This window comes from Sceloporus occidentalis, unplaced genomic scaffold (genome assembly GCF_023333645.1).
Source record: "Sceloporus occidentalis isolate IW3139 unplaced genomic scaffold, rSceOcc1.0.p SCAF_64, whole genome shotgun sequence".
NCBI classification, from domain to species: Eukaryota; Metazoa; Chordata; class Lepidosauria; order Squamata; family Phrynosomatidae; genus Sceloporus; species Sceloporus occidentalis.
The window spans coordinates 1,143,147-1,158,984 of NW_028317044.1; the positions used below are offsets into that span (position 1 = coordinate 1,143,147).

General features: G+C 48.6%; 1 protein-coding gene across 6 annotated transcripts in view; it reads left to right on the top strand.

Moving 5' to 3' along the window:
- Positions 1-15,838, top strand: part of TSPOAP1 (TSPO associated protein 1) — a 36,220-nt gene that overhangs the window by 18,020 nt on the left and 2,362 nt on the right. For 3 of the 6 annotated variants that reach the window (XM_089493249.1, XM_089493250.1, XM_089493253.1), the window contains 13 exons: positions 126-653; positions 1,466-1,786; positions 2,526-2,717; positions 5,368-6,435; positions 7,382-7,502; positions 7,602-7,753; positions 8,252-8,420; positions 9,347-9,418; positions 9,824-9,862; positions 13,229-13,335; positions 13,490-13,561; positions 14,311-14,394; positions 15,041-15,103. In XM_089493249.1, the coding sequence (XP_089349375.1) occupies positions 126-653; positions 1,466-1,786; positions 2,526-2,717; positions 5,368-6,435; positions 7,382-7,502; positions 7,602-7,753; positions 8,252-8,420; positions 9,347-9,418; positions 9,824-9,862; positions 13,229-13,335; positions 13,490-13,561; positions 14,311-14,394; positions 15,041-15,067 (2,952 nt within the window). In that variant the 3' untranslated portion in view covers positions 15,068-15,103. The remainder of the gene's footprint in view (positions 1-125; positions 654-1,465; positions 1,787-2,525; positions 2,718-5,367; positions 6,436-7,381; positions 7,503-7,601; positions 7,754-8,251; positions 8,421-9,346; positions 9,419-9,823; positions 9,863-13,228; positions 13,336-13,489; positions 13,562-14,310; positions 14,395-15,040; positions 15,104-15,838) is intronic. The other 3 variants (XM_089493251.1, XM_089493252.1, XM_089493254.1) reach the window with 2 other exon arrangements.

Below are 15,838 nucleotides of genomic sequence, written 5' to 3' on the forward strand. Positions count from 1 at the left end.
TCCAGCATCTCGGAGAGCTAGGGAAAACCAGGAATGGATTCACTGTCCTACTGACATGGAAGCCACCAGCTGCCACTGATTTTACCAATTTGGCCAGCAACTCAGATTTGTTTTTCCTCTTGCAGGTGATGGAAGTTACCTCCCCGACGGCTGGCAGTGTTTTGGCAGACGTTTCCCAGCTGCAGACCCTCCAGGCCTCTCGGGAAGTGTCTGTGAGGACAGTGTCTCTTTATGGGGAGTCCTCCGATTCAGTGCCAGCTCAGATCCCCTTGGCCTTGTTAGAAGACCCCGGCACTCCCTCTTCACACTCAGAACTGAGCTGCCTCACCTCTCGTCTTTCCCGTGGGGACAGGCGGGCTTTACGTGGGGTCGATCCTACTGCTGCCGCCAACCACCCCGTTGCCAAATTCACCTCTCAGCCTAGCAATGGTAATAAATCTGGGACATCTTCAATATTTGGGGAGGCATCCCACCGAGAGCTAGCCTCTCCGGTCAGGGTCCCCGCCGTGACCGACGGATGGCAACCAGAGACGAGTCCTCTGCCCCAAAGAGAAAGGGATTGCCTTGTGCCATCATATCCAGGTTGTGCGGCGACCAAAGAACCAGGTGAGCTCCAAGAGGCGGCCCTGAAGGACTCCGGAGAAGACAGCCAGGTAAGCATGATGGATATTGCAGTGCTTTTCGGAGGGGGGAAATAGAAGACTCAAAGGGTGCAGAGGGGTCTTTTAAGGCAGATGTTTTGGACTTCAGCCCCCAGAATCCCTGACCATTGGCCAAGATGGCTTGGACTTCTGGGAATTGAAGTCCAAAACACCTGGAGGACCAGAGGGCAAAAAAATAAATGCGTCATTTCATATAAAGATTGAAGGGACAAATAATAAGAGATTTTAAAAGTGTCGTGTAGGTTTTAACCCAGACTTTAAAAGAGGTGCTCAACCTGCTAAGAATATATTTTAACGTAATAATATTTATTTATTTATACCTCACTCTTCAGCCAAAAGGCTAAGAATATGTCCAGCATCATGGCTATCGCCATTAAAGCTATCCAGAATCTGGGTTCTTTATTGCACCGAGATGAGATCCGTCCACACTGAATCCGTCAATTGCAACTGATATCAAAAGAGAATATTGGAGAATACCCCGTACCTCCAAACAAGTCAATAGTTATATATCTAATGTGGAAGATTATGGAATTAAGAGAAATTGATATATTAACAGCATTGATCAATAATAAGTCAAAAGAAAAGATAAGAAAAGAATGGGAACCAATCCAAAAACACTGGACTAAGACATGGACCATAAAAGAAGAGTTGATACAGGGAACTCTAAATGGGGGAAAGGAGAGATATAAGATATGAAAGATTAGATTATTAAAAGCGAACAAACAAAAAGTCGGTAGTTGCTAACTAGACGCTTAGCGTCACGTGGGTTTCGTTCTCACTGACTCCAGCCCTTTCTTCCCTAGGAGCCTCTCCTCGCCATTGGAGAAACGGAGTCAGAGAACGTCCGAGGCGACTTGGAAATGGATCTGGGTTCCTCTGCGGAACTGGAGTCCAAAGAGCCTTCCTCTGAAAGAGGGGGAGAAAATGCTCAAAGCTGCCCAGCGGAGGAAACGCTCTCCCCCAGTGGACCCTCCGCGCAAGGCGAGAATAGCTCTGGAGACGCGGCCCAAAATGAGACGCGAACCCTGGATCCCATGGCTTCTGGACCACCAGGGAGAGTCAAGCTACTGAAAGAAAACCCTAGAGATGATCCCACCATTTTGGTTCCCAGGACCAGGCGAGAGGTTAGTCTTCGGCATTCAAGGGATAAAGAGCCTTCCTTTCATTTCGGTGGTGGCTAAGCAGCAAAAATACAGCTTTTAAAAAATCCCATCATTGTTTAAATCAACCAGTCGATAAACCACCTGTGCCAATTTAAAACTGTTTAAATATTATTTGCTGGAGAGTAAAGGGCCAGTGGCAAGGAGTTCCACAGGTGAGGAGTAACTGCTGAGAAAGCCTCGTTTTCACATCAAATGTGGCTTTAAGGAGGAGTAAGATTGCATCCACACTGCAAATGTAATCTATCTTGACACCACTTTAACTGCCACAGCTCAGTGCCAGGGAATTCTTGGCAATGTATGAATGGTCAGCGATCAATACAAAAAGACAACGACAAGGAAATCCTTCAGACGAGAGTGATCAGATGCTGGGAAGAGTAATATGATATATCAGATTTTATCAATAATTCAAAACCTTGATAAATTCTAAAAACTGCTTACTAGAAAACCATTCACATAATAAAATCATGTGGCGTTCACAAAGTGGTTTACTATTACTTGTGTGAGACGTTTAGCCTTCACTGCCGGACCACGATGGACTACAATTCCTTGTATTCCATATCATTGAGCCACAGCAGTTAAAGCAGTGTCAAAGTGGATTATTTATGCAGTGCGAATGTGGCCTAAGAGATCCTCTATGGATCACGCGGACTCATAGGTTGGATCGGAGCACCCTTCAGTCCTTTTGAATTCTCTCTATCAGGGCGAGAAAAGGTCCGATCCGGGCAACCGGCCCCTGAACCTGCTGACAGACCACACTCGCAACTCAGACCTCTCCGATATTATGGAGGAGGAGGAAGAAGAGGAGGAGGAAGAGCATGGCGGCTCGCGCAGGCAGACGGCGGCGCCAAAATGGAAACCGGGCGAATACCACAGCCGAGAAAATGGAGAGAAGGTACGTCTGTTGCGAACTGTGATGCACTTGAATTAATCTCCTTTTAGCATCCCAGTCTCTATCATCATGTGTTGGCAGCATCACGGCAGCTAGTGGTTCCAATGTCAGTCTCTGGATTTAACTCCGAACTGTAAAAAAAAAAGAGCTGTCCAAGATTATGATGAACCTGATTTGGAGTCCAGGGTTCGACTCCTTTAAAGGCCAGTATATAGTCACTGTCCGGTTGAAGGAGAAGCCATTGGTCACTTCTAGGGTGGAACTCTAGATTTTAGAAGTAATGCATTTTGACACTACTTTAAGCGCTACAGCTCCATCTGATGGGATGTGTAGTTTTGCGAGGCCTTTAGCCTTCCCGCCAACCATAGGTTGGAGCCATGGCAGTTAAAGTGGTACCAAACTGCATTATTTCTGCCATCTACATGCACCACCAAGTACTGAATCCCACAACTCACTTAAGCATTATGTCCAGAGGTACGTTCAGAGACTGAGAAAGTTTCTTCCTTGGACTGCATCTCCCAGCATGCCCCGATATGGGGGATTCTGGAGGTTGTACTCCAAAGGAGAAGACTTCCACCCTGTTTATGTTTGGAGAAGGTAACCATCTGTCTGCGTCGTTCCTGAGATCCTAAACCTGTCATCTTGTTTCCTAACCTAGCAAATCCTCCTCCCCAAAATCTCAAAATATTCCTGGTAGGGATGGTACTTATTCCCCTTTGCTGCAATATCCTTTTTGGGAAACGAGAAGACTATAGGCCATCTTCTAAATATCAAGATGTTTTATGAAGCAATGAAGTTTGTTGAAAGTACGAGCATCTTTTGCACGGAGCGAAGCAGCTTGGAAGGCCCTCTCTGCAGGATCCGAGTCCTGTTTTTGTTCTTTCCGGGATCTAAAACGGGTCCAGGATTATTTTCCTATAACCAGGTTGGATCCTACAATCTGAAACGGTGTCTCTGTTTCAAACGTTCGTCGTATTGGCCCAGTTTCTCCATCCTGCAAGAAACCAATTCACTACCAAGAGCTCCTTTCTTTCTCATGCAATGAAACAACGCTCCAGAGAAGTTCAGAGGATGCAAAATAATAATGATAATAATAATATTGATCTCTCAGTGAATCAGGTTGGAGAAATTTCTGTAGAAGGCTTGCATTCAGAAGATCGTGAGTGAGGTTCGTGGATGAAGTCTTGCCCATCCTTCAGTCTCTCTATCCTCCTCCTGATTTCTTCTCTTTGGTCTTTCTTCATCTCAGCAAATGGCCTTTTCTTCTTCTGGTCCTTTCGCCTACATTCAGGCCAAAAGGCTTCTCCTGCCCAGACCTCTGTGTTGTTGTTGCTGCTGTTTTTAAAGAAGTTATGTTTACCTATGTTTTTATGTTGCATATTTTGGAAGCCAGTTATCAATTCATTGCAGAACAGATACAGCCAAGGCCAACCGATCGATCAGACATGAACAAAAATAGTAATAGGAAAACAGTTCACTTATGGCACTGCGGCAGACTCAAAGAATATAGTGTTTGGCTATTTTGACATCTGAAATGGGGAGAGCTCAGGCCCTTGGAGAAAGTCCGACAGCTCTTCCAAACTGCAGAAATGATGCAGTTTGACGCTGCTTTCACTGTCATGGCTTCATCCTGTATTATCCTGGGATTTGTAGTTTGGTGATGGGTTCAGCCTGGCCTGTCAGAGAGGCCTGGTGCCATGACAAACTACAAATCCAGAGAGTCGTGGCAGTTAAAGTTGGGTCAAACTGCTTTATTTCTGCACCTGAAGAGAGGAGCAAAATTGGTTAAATGAGGTAGGGAGGGATTGGAAATATTATAATGAATAAACAAAATGTTCAGGCCTTCGGCACACCTCTCTCTTTGCAGCAACGGATATGTACCAAGCCTCCTCCATGAACTTGCTTGTTCCTCTGTTTTGTAGAAGAACATGGAACATTTATAATAGCAGTTTTCATTGAGGAATCCTGTTAGTTTACAGAAGCCCCTAAGAGTTGGCTTAATTTGGAGAAGCCCCTAAGAGCTGGCTTAGTTTGGAGAAGCCCCTAAGAGCTGGCTTAATGTGGAGAGGATCCTAAGAGTTGGCTTAGTATACAGAAGCCCCTAAAAGCTGGCTTACATTGGAGATGCTCCTAAGAGCTGGCTTGGTGTACAGATACCCTTAAGAGCTGGATTTTATTGATTGATTGATTGAAATTTTATTTCTATACCACTGTTCCCACGATCATGGCGGTTTTCAAACAATACAAATACAATACAATACAGATTTAAAAGAAAACAAATTTGAGTGCATATGCGCTGCTGGAGAGACCATTATGGAGATGCATGGCTGCCTCATCCAACAAAAAGATGACGTCTGCCCTTCTGAAGAAGAAGCAGAAAGAAAGGAGAGGTTAAGAATTGCAACCAGCATAAATAGTTACTCAGAAAGACAAGAGGGTTAGGGAAGATGCCTGAGTGTGTACCTGGCTTCTGTCTGCTACTGGTTGAGGTTACTTATTGCAAGCTTTGGTGCTCGACATCCAACACTTTTAATGCCTTCTAAAGGAGTAAGGTAGGTGCCGTTCCCCCCTTTTAATGCCTATTTCCTCTTTCTTTCTTTCTCTTTCTCTGTTTTCCCCTTGCCGGTTTGGTCTTTGGGGCTGGGACCCACAGCTCGACTCTGGCGATGTTGATAGCGACGAAGAAATCTTGGAACGGATCCTGGAGATGCCCTTGCCGAAAAATTGCAGCAAAGCTCTATTTAGCATCCCGGAGGTCACCGAAGAAGAGGAGGAGGAGGAAGACTGGGAGCAGGTCCCCCGCAGAGCCATTGCAAACCCTCCAAATAAGAAAGCCACGGAGGATGTCGCAAAGCGGCCTCCGTGGACGGAGATGCTGTCGGTGCCCCTGAAATCTCAGACAGAGATGCACCTGGATATTTCAGAAGAGAACCTTCCAGACAGAGGCTTCAGAAGAGAAGGTGGGAACAAAGCCGCAACTTGCCTTGGCAGCTGGGAAGGGCATTGCCAAGAGGAGCGGATCAGGTCTGCCTTGGAGTGGAAAAGACCTGGTTGCGGGAAGGAGAAGTTGCAGAAACGGAGGCAGAAAGTCGATACGGTTATCCCAGATCGAAGTCGCTCTGTAATGGGCAATTCTCACCAGACTGGAGGAGGCGGCCTTTACAGGGCACGGAGCCTAAAGGAGAATTTGGATGTGATCACCAATCTAGGGGCGGACGACGAGTCCGAACTGCGCAGCTGGATGAGGCCAAGGCCTAGTAGCCAAGTTCATCACAGGAGGACAATGCCCCAGGAACCCCGGAGCACAGCCGTCCGCAGACTCCCCTTGTGTTTGAGCCCAGAGAGTTTGGAGATCGACGTCGAGTACGACTCGGAAGAGGACCTGACCGTCACATCCACTCCGGTGAGCCAGCTGAGCTCAGACGGCAGGGCCGAGGGGTCTCCCACCGATTGCGAGGAGGGATGGAGCGACTCCTCGCCCTCCAGCCCCTCCGGGTCGGTGCGATCCGGCGCACGGAGGGAATTGAAACGGTGCAGCAGCTGGGAGGAAGAGAGCATGGAGTGGAGTGGATCTCCTGGACGTTCGCCCCGGAGGGTCTCCTGCAGGAAGAGGATGTCAGCGGCGGATGCCACGGAGGAGCGGAGTCGGAGCCTAGAGCGGAGCCCCTCTCTCCGGAGAGCCGTACCCGGGCGGCCTTTCCACGAGGACCCCCCGAAATGGGTCCGTGAGACACTCTCTCTGCCATTACGGCCATGGCCATGATCCCGGCTGCGCTTCCCCCTCTCGCTTCTCCCAGGCTTGTTTTGCATTCTGCTTCTTGTGGTCCAGTGTGTGGCAAAAAAACAGAGACTTTTCTTGTGCGTTTCTATAAAGGGAACGAAATGATGATCAGAGCTTGTAGTGCATTTTTGTGGCGCTCTTCCCTGGCTTCTCTCGTGTTTGGCTCCAGAATCGACAGCCGGCTGGCTGGCTGAATATGCCCAATGCAGTATTTCTCTTCTCCAAAGACGTTTTTTAGAAAGGTCCTGCAAAATTAAAGCTCTCGATTGACATTATATTATTAGTAGTAAGAGTATTGTTATTATTATTATTATTATTATTATTAATTTGTATCCCACCTTCCTGCCAGAATTGGGACTCAAGGACACTTACAAGTTTAAAAAGAATTATCCACCTAAAAAAAAAATCCGAGTAGGGCCCACAGAAAAGCCAATTTGAACTCAAAGAATGCAACCCAAACCCAAAGGTAGAATCCATTTTCATGGTAGCGTCCGGTCATTGGGATGAATTCCCTGCATTGATATTTCTGCCTCTGTGCCAAAAGAGTCTGTGCTTTTGACCTGAGTTTAGTAGAAAGAAGAGAAATACTGCATTCTAGTGCTTCGCTTTTTGTGTCCGCCTTTGCTGTGCTCTACAGCCCAGTGTCAGTTAGTAGCTGCCATGTCAGTGGGGCGGCGAATCCAGTCCAGGTATTCTCCGGCTTTAAACCGAGGTGCTGAAGCTATTTAAGAATGCAGAGCTTATTTAATGCCTGAATGAAAACCAGGAGGGGATTCCCTGCCTCACTGACATGGGAGCCACCAGCCGCCACAGCTGTAGCCAAACCTTTGGTGGAAACAAAGACCTGGGAAGCTTGCAAGTTATTCAGCTGCTGTTTCTCTTCCAGGAGACAAGGGACATTGAAACGGAGCCATTGAATTCAACATCATGGCGGGCTCCAACCAGAAGAGGCAGGAGGCCCCGGCGGAAAAACCGGGAAGGAATAGCACCTCCCCGCACCAATTCAGGTGAGTTATGGTTTCTGGGAGTCACTTGAGCATTGCACCAAAGGCAGGGACTCGGTTGCACTCTGGGCTGAGCATACCCCATGTTTCCATCTCTGGCAGGCGCTTGGAGAAGTCCATCTCCAGAAACCATGGACGAGGAGGACTCGGTGCGCCTCTTTGTGGCCCTCTTTGACTACGACCCCATTTCAATGTCTCCGAACTCCGATGCCGCGGAAGAGGAACTCCCTTTTCAGGAAGGCCAGATTCTGAAGGTAAGAACAGAGGCCTGAATTTCAGCTGGATGGCATTTTTATGGGTATTAACTGTCACAAAGCAAGGTTTCAAGTGCCCCAGAATGAAGCCTTGGATGGAGTTTCAGATATGTGTGTGTGTATATATATATGTGCCAAATGACCTCAGTCCTCAAAATACAGCTTTGGAGGAGTTAGGAAGGCAAGATGATCCAGGCCACCAAGTTTTTATGGCTGTTTAGGTTGGGGCATTTGGTGTTTTTCAGCTGCAAAACTAGGTAGTGGGGGATACATGTGGCAATGGGCTACACTTTAATACACTTTCCCCACCTGAGATACTATATATTTCTAGCCCACTTTCAGTTTTGCATTAACAGTGGTACTAGTTGACCGCCATGCGCTCAGCGTTTTGGAGGCTTCCTTTAAAACTCGCCGAAACCTGGAACGGAGTCGCTGCGTCACCTATGAGGATGCCACCAGCCACTGCGGCTCACCAATGGCTCTCCCTTTCTCCCACAGGTCTATGGCCACAAGGATGCGGATGGCTTCTACAAGGGGGAGTGCGCCGGCAGAACGGGGTACATCCCTTGCAACATGATCTCCGAGGTCCAAGTGGAGAGCGAGGGAGCCAAGAAGCAGCTCTTGCAAGAAGGCCGCATCTCTACTGACATGCTGGCGGAAAGCCTAGGTGCTCCATGTGCTTGAATTTCCTCTCCCTGCGCACCAGCACTGTGCACCAGTGTTGGTCAGTGTTGATCCTCCAGCTGTTTTGGACTTCAGCTCCCAGTATCCTTGACCACTGGCCAAAATGGCTGAGGCTTCTATAGTAACAAAGTCTGAAACAGCTGGAGGCCTAGCATTTGGGTGCTTTTGAGCACTCCAGAACTCCACCTTAGATTCCCAAATCAGGCTCGCTTTCAGATTTTCTCTATTCTTCTGGCAGATATTACTTTCCAGCAGCCGAAGACAGGCTTCAAGCCACTAAGCAAACTGTAAAGAACCTTTGTCACTTCCTTGGTACTCATCGCTTGCTAGTCAACAGGCAAATTCACAGCATTCGAGGTGTCCATGCACCGGAAAGCATGCTTTCCTGTTTGTTCTTGTGTGCCTTCAAGTAATTTCCAACTTAGGGTGATCGCAAGGCAAAGCTGTCGCAAGGGTTTCTCAGCGAGATTTGTTCAGAGGATAGATTTCCGATAAGGCTCAAAGAATGTGACTTGTGCATGGTCACCTAGGATATTCCATGATGGAGGGGAGATTTGAACCTGTGTCCCGGAGTCTTATCCAGCACTCAAGCCACTAGCTCTCAAGATTCGTCCATTTGCCATGATGAGGCTGAGAGAGTGTGACTTGTCCACAGTCACCCATTGGGTTTCCAGGGCTGAGCAGGGATTTGATCCCTGAAGTCCTAACCCAACACTCAACCCACTGCACCACACTGTCTCACAGCCGCAGCGGTGCGTTCCCGAATCCCGCAACTGCGTTCTAGTAATCCAATAACTGAGTCCAACAATTTTTTCAAATGCAAACATTGGCTTGTAGACCTTGTTCTTGGATTTGTTATCTTCCTAATGTTAACATGCTGTTAATTTTACTTATTTTCCTTTCACGCAGACAACGGTGGGTTTTCTCCGCCTCGCCGGCAGCCAAGGATTCACCCTCCGAAGCCTCGGCGCTCCAAGAAAGGTCTGTATTATAACAGAACCGTTTGGTTAGTACATTATTTAATCTCTATCCCATCTTTCTCCCCGAAGGGACCCAAGGCGGTTCACAATAACAATTTTAGAAACAGATTGCAGTACTATATATATATAATCTAAAAACAGTATAAAATTACAAATATTAAACCGAGGTCACTGTTGGCATTTGCATTTCTTTCCCACTCAAAACACACCATTTTGTGCACAGTTTTGCACATCTCCATGAGTGTAAGCCTCTCTGCAAAGTCACCTTTGCTAAGGAGACGCTGGCCTTGTGTTGAGCTGACAAAGAAAAGTGTTCCAATAATTAATTAATTAATTAATTTATATCCCACCTCTCTGTCAGAATTGAGGCGGCGTACTCCTCTTATAATATCTTTTGTCCCCACAGTGGAAAGGAACAAGCAAGAAGCTGAAGTTGCAAGTCTTGGTGAGTATCCCTTTGGACTAAAAATACATAGTTTTTTGGGCCAAGGAGAAGATCCAGCATTCATTAAAAGGTGAAGAGATACGCAGACTGGCATCCATTCACATTTTCAATACATTTAATAATAATAATAATAAATGGTTTATTTGTATACCGCCCTTCCAAAGATCAGGGCGGTTCACAACAGTTAAAATGACATAAAATTTCAATATACAATGTTAAAATACAAAACAGCGCAGAAAGAAAAACAACAACAAATGCCCCCGGGTTAGGAACCCATTGCCTGTGCAGCCTTATATGGCGGGGGGGCCTATAAGGACTAATCGGGGAATGCGATGCCAAACAGGTGGGTCTTCAACTCCCGTTTGAATTGGGCCAGGGAGGTGACTGAGCGGAGCTCTATGGGCAGCGTGTTCCAAAGGGCCGGGGCGGCGATGGAGAAAGACCTCCTAGAAGTGGAGGATAACCTTGCCCCGGGAACCCTAAGGAGTTGCTGCCCAGATGTTCTGAGGGTGCGAGGCGGAATGTATGGGGAGAGGCGGTCCTTCAGGTAACCTGGTAACCTGGGCCCAAGCCATTTAGGACTTTATAGGTCATTACCAGCACCTTGTATTGCGCCCGGAAGCGAATGGGCAGCCAATGGAGGTTTTTTAGAACCGGTGTTATATGGCTGGCCCTGGACGTGCCAGTGACCAGCCTTGCAGCCATGTTCTGCACCAATTGAAGCTTCCGGGTTAGGTACAAGGGCTGTCCCATGTAGAGTCCATTGCAGAAATCCAATCTCGAGGTTACCAGGGCATGTACCACAGTTTCAAGGTCCCTCTGGGTCAGGTATGGGCGCAGCTGGCGAAGAAGCCGAAGCTGATAACAGGTGCTCTTGACCGTCGCATTCACCTGAGCAGTCAGGTGAAGGGACGAGTCAAGAAGCACCCCCAGACTGCGCACGGAGTCCTTCACAGGGAGCGTGACCCCGTTCAGGACAGGTGGAACCACCGCCATTCCTGGACCAGGGGAACCTATCACGAGTACCTCCGTTTTCTCTGGATTCAGCTTTAGTCGGTTTTCCCTCATCCAGCCCATTACTGACTCTAGACAGTCCACGAGAGGAGAGACGCCATCCTCGGTCACTGCATCAGTCGGAGACATAGAGAAAATGATCTGGGTGTCATCAGCGTACTGATAACCCCGCGCCCCATGTCTCCGGATGATCTCTCCCAGCGGTTTCATGTAAATGTTAAATAGCATGGGAGACAGAATGGCTCCCTGAGGGACCCCAGTTTTAAGGGCCCTCTCATCGGAGCACACGTCTCCCAGCTGCACCATCTGGGACCTCCCGGAGAGGTAGGACCGGAACCACTGGAGCGCAGTGCCCCCGATCCCCACCTCTGCCAGGCGTCCCAGAAGGATACCATGGTCTATGGTATCGAAAGCCGCTGAGATGTCCAAGAGCACCAACAGGGACACGCTTCCCCTGTCGATGCCCAGACGGAGGTCATCGACCAAGGCGACCATGGCCGTCTCAACCCCATAACCTGCCCGAAAGCCAGTTTGAAATGGGTCCAGATAATCCGTTTCATCCAAGACCCCCTGAAGCTGGATTGCAACCACCCTCTCGATCACCTTCCCTAAAAATGGCAGCAGTGAAACAGGCCGATAATTATTATACACCAGGGGGTCGAGGGAGGGCTTTTTTAACAAAGGTTTTACCATGGCCAATTTGAGAACAGATGGAAATTGCCCTTCCCTCAAAGATGTATTAATTATCCGGTGCAACAATGAGGTTACAACCGGTCCCCCCTGGGCTGCTAACCACGAAGGACAGGGATCGAGAGAGCAGGTTGTCTTCCGAACGCTTCCGAGGATCTTGTCCACATCCTCGGTACTAACCAACTCGAACTGATCCAGCTTAACTGAGTCCACGGAGGCCCTGGACGCCTCTACGTTAGGTTCTGCCTGAATGTCGGCATTAAGACCTTCGCTTATACGAGAAGTTTTATCCACGAAGAAGTCATTAAATAAGTCACAGCAGGCCTTAGAAGGTTCAAGGATCTGGTTCAGGGCAGGAGGGAGCTGAGTGAGCTCCCTGACTACCCTGAACAACTCTGCTGGACGCGACTCCGCGGACGCGATACGAGCACCATAGAACGAATTCTTTGCTGCTCGTATCGCCTCTCCGTAGTCCTCTAACCGTTGGGCTAGGAGAGTCTTGTCGTCTAAGCGAAGGTGTTTCCGCTAACGGTACTCTAGCCGTCGCAGCTCCCGCTTCCTTGCCCGGAGATCTTCCGTGTACCAGGGCTTACGTTTGGAAGCGGGTCTGAGAGGGCGCTTGGGAGCGATACTGTGTATAGCCCTCGAGAGACCGGTATTCCAGATACCAGTCAGGGCATCAACAGAATCGCCGTCGCTTCCAACCATGTATCCCTCTAGGGCTTCCTGGAACCGACCAGGTTCCATTAGCCTTCGAGGATGGACCATCCTAATAGGTCCACCACCCCCGGGAGGGATCTGGGTGAAGACCTTGATTTTTGCCTCAACCAGGAAGTGATCCGTCCATGGCAAGGGGGAAATATCAGATATTTCCACCCACGGATTTTCCACATCAGAACAGAAGACCAAATCGAGGGTATTACCCGCACAATGCGTAGGACCCTGGATTAGCTGGGACAGGCCCATGGCAGCCATGGTGTCCATGAATTCGCGAGCCGCACCGGGTGGAACATAGCTGGCCGTGAGAGAGATGTTGAAGTCGCCCAGGACAAGTAGCCTGGGCGTCTCCAACATCAGCTCAGCGACCAGCTGTGTCAGCTCGTTAAGGGAGTCCGTTAGCGCACGGGGTGGCCGATACACCAACAGAATCCCTAGACTGTCCCTAGCTTTAAGGGTCAGGTAAATACACTCGATATAGGACGTCTGGCTAATGTGGTTCCTAGTGAGGGACACGGTGTTCCTATGTATCAAGGCCACACACCCCCCCCGCCCACCTAACCTGGGCTGGTCCTTCACCGAGAACCCGGCAGGCAGGGCCTGAGCCCACACTGCATCCCCTTCAGGCCCCAGCCAGGTCTCGGTAATGCAAGCCAGATCACAATTTCGGTCCTCCAACAAGTCGTGGAGGATGTGGGTCTTGTTGTTGATTGATCTGGCATTGCACAGGAGCAATGCCAGATCCATTTAAAGGAGATGTCTGGGGTGATGAACCTAGTAACTCCACCTTGAGTTCCTAAATTAAATCCTTAATATAAACACACAGAGGGCTATGCTATGAAGTTATTACAGGACTGTTTGAATGCTTACTACAGCAACCTCCTCCTTGATCTGGGGACCAGCTCTTTTCCATGAGGGACTCAGGCATCTCCTTTTCTCTATTAGGGACGTGTGAAATTCAGGATCTGAGCTCAGAGGAGGACGCTCCAAGGACCATGCTAGCCATCTTTGACTACAACCCCCAGGAGAACTCTCCCAACCCGGATGCAGAGGTGAGTTGTCCAAACTTGGAGCGGATTCACTGACCCAGGGCCATTGACCAGAGTATCTCTTAGCTTACCCATGAAGACCCCCTTTCCTCCCTCTCTCCTGTTTTGAACGGGACTCTTGTCAATCTGAACCCGCGTTGTTTGTGTCTCCTTCCAGGCTGAGCTACGATTCTGCGCAGGGGACATTGTGACCGTCCTCAGCTCTCTGGATGACGATGGCTTCTATTATGTAAGTGCCAAACCTTCCTTCTGGTCCATGCTGTCCAGGCAGCCATGTATCTCAGGATTGAATCATAAAGTGATAGGCTTGGAAGAGACCCCAAGGCCATAGGATACAACCCAAGCTCTCCCTGGGACAGATAGTCTTCCAGCATCCGATCAAAATCCTCCAAAGGAGGAGACGCCTCCATCTTCCAAGGCTCCATATTATTCTACTTTCGAACAGCTCTTACTGCTAGGAAGTTCTTCCTAATATTTAGAAGGAATCTTTGATCTCTTCTGGTCTATGACCATAAACTCAACTGAACTAGGTGGAATCTCTTTTTGCATCCGTTGTTTAGTGTCCTGGTCTCCTGAGCTGCAGAAAACAAGCTTGCGTCCTCCTCAATATGGACGTGCCTTCAAGTGTTTAAACATGCCCACCTCTTGACCATCTCTTCTCCAGGCAAAACACACCCAGCTTCCCTTAGGAGTAGACCCACTGAATCGATGGGATTGATTCAATGCTCAGAATTGATTCAATGAGTTTGCTCGGTCTAAGAATAACTCCTCCGAGGGCAAAGTTTCCAGAGAATGGGGACCACATGCACCCCTAAATTTCTTCCTGTGTCCTTCATGATTCCAGTGTCACGCACTCATCCGCCACCGTCCCCAAATTGGGCCGTCCCAACATTTCTTTGCCCCAGCAGCATCCCGAAGGATTTGAAGCCTCGATCCATAGGTCTCCACTATAAGGATCCTTTCCTCTTCTTTCCGCAGGCGGAGATACACGGACAGAAGGGCCTGGTGCCATCAAACTTTCTGGAAGCCTTAGTGCCGGACGGGATGAGCCTTGGAAAGCAGGTAAGGGTACACCTTGCTAGCTAGGTCAGGACCTCTCCCGTGAAGATGAGAGCCAAGATGGGCATTACGAAGGGGGTGCGGGGAGTGTGGGCCACGCTGGGTGACATTTTGGAGGGGATGAACATCCCATACCTACCTACAGCCACAGCCAATATCCACAGCTGAGGTAGCCTGGTTGGGAGAAGATGGTGGCCAGAGAGGTCTGTGGAAGTTACACTGGTTTTACTCAGGGAAGAGGACTGGAGGAACACTAACTTTAGGCTGCAGCAGTGTTCAAGTTTGAGCCTAAATTACGGAACGGCCAGCTGGAGAAGATCCATCATATTGCCACTCTTGACGCCTTTAAAAAGGCGGATCAAGACATACCTCTTCTGGCAGGCCTTTCCAGACTGAGCTTCCCATTACACTGATGTAAATCGCCTTCCGTTTGCCCAAATGTCTCTCCCCGATCTTGTTCCAAAAAGCAAGCCTTGATTTTGCAATGTTGTGTAAGGGGTACTTTACTGTATTTAATAGAACTTGGATTTTGGTCTTGCGAGCAAAGCCCAGCAGAAGCCAAGGGGCCGCTGTAGTTTCCAAAGACAGGTTTTGCAGTCTGATTTCTCGTGTCTTTGCTTGTTCTTGTCCGTTCTCGTGGATCCCTCAGCAGATGAGAAAGAGAAGAGTCCAGTGACCCAAGATGGGAGACAGAACGGCAGAGAGAAATCGCGTGAGTCTCATGCGCCCGGATTTTCTAGACGTCTTTCCAACCTGGGTCAGTTAACTCAGTATTGAACTGAGGAAGGACAGATGAACCTATGGCATAAGTGACATGGGTGGCATTTTGCCTTTAAAAAGAAATTCATTTGGGCTCGGCTGTCTTAACTGACAACAGAAACAAAAATCTGAGGTGGTTGCCGCGCTGTGGAAATAAAGTAGGTGGGCACCACTTTCACTTCCAGGGCTCAATGCTATGGGAGTTTGTATGGAATGCTTGTAGTTTGTTGGGGCATACAAAACTGCAGATCCCATAATTCCATAGCATTGAGCCGTGGCAAGTAAAGTGATGCTTGATTTTTGCCATGTGGACAAAATGTGGCTCTAATACATTCGCTTTTGTATTTTCTGCATTTTGGCTGGCTAATAATCGGCGCCAGCTCTTTTTGGGGTTTTGATTTTGTTGTCCTTTGCTGTATGGCCAACATGGCTACCCATGAATATATAAGTTGCGGGTGGGACCCTTTCTTATTATATGTGCCGCCATGTCAGCTTGGACTTATGGCAACCCTCTGAGTGAGAGACCTCCAACTGCCTCCTTGGTCATCCCCAAGGTCTTCTGGGCCTGATTTGTTCAGAGAGCCTTTGCTTTTGCCTTCCCTTGAGGTTGAGAGAGTTTGACTTGCCCAGTGGCTCTCCATGGCTGAAGTCATAGTCCAAGACTATGTCCTCTCCAAAATATAGTGAC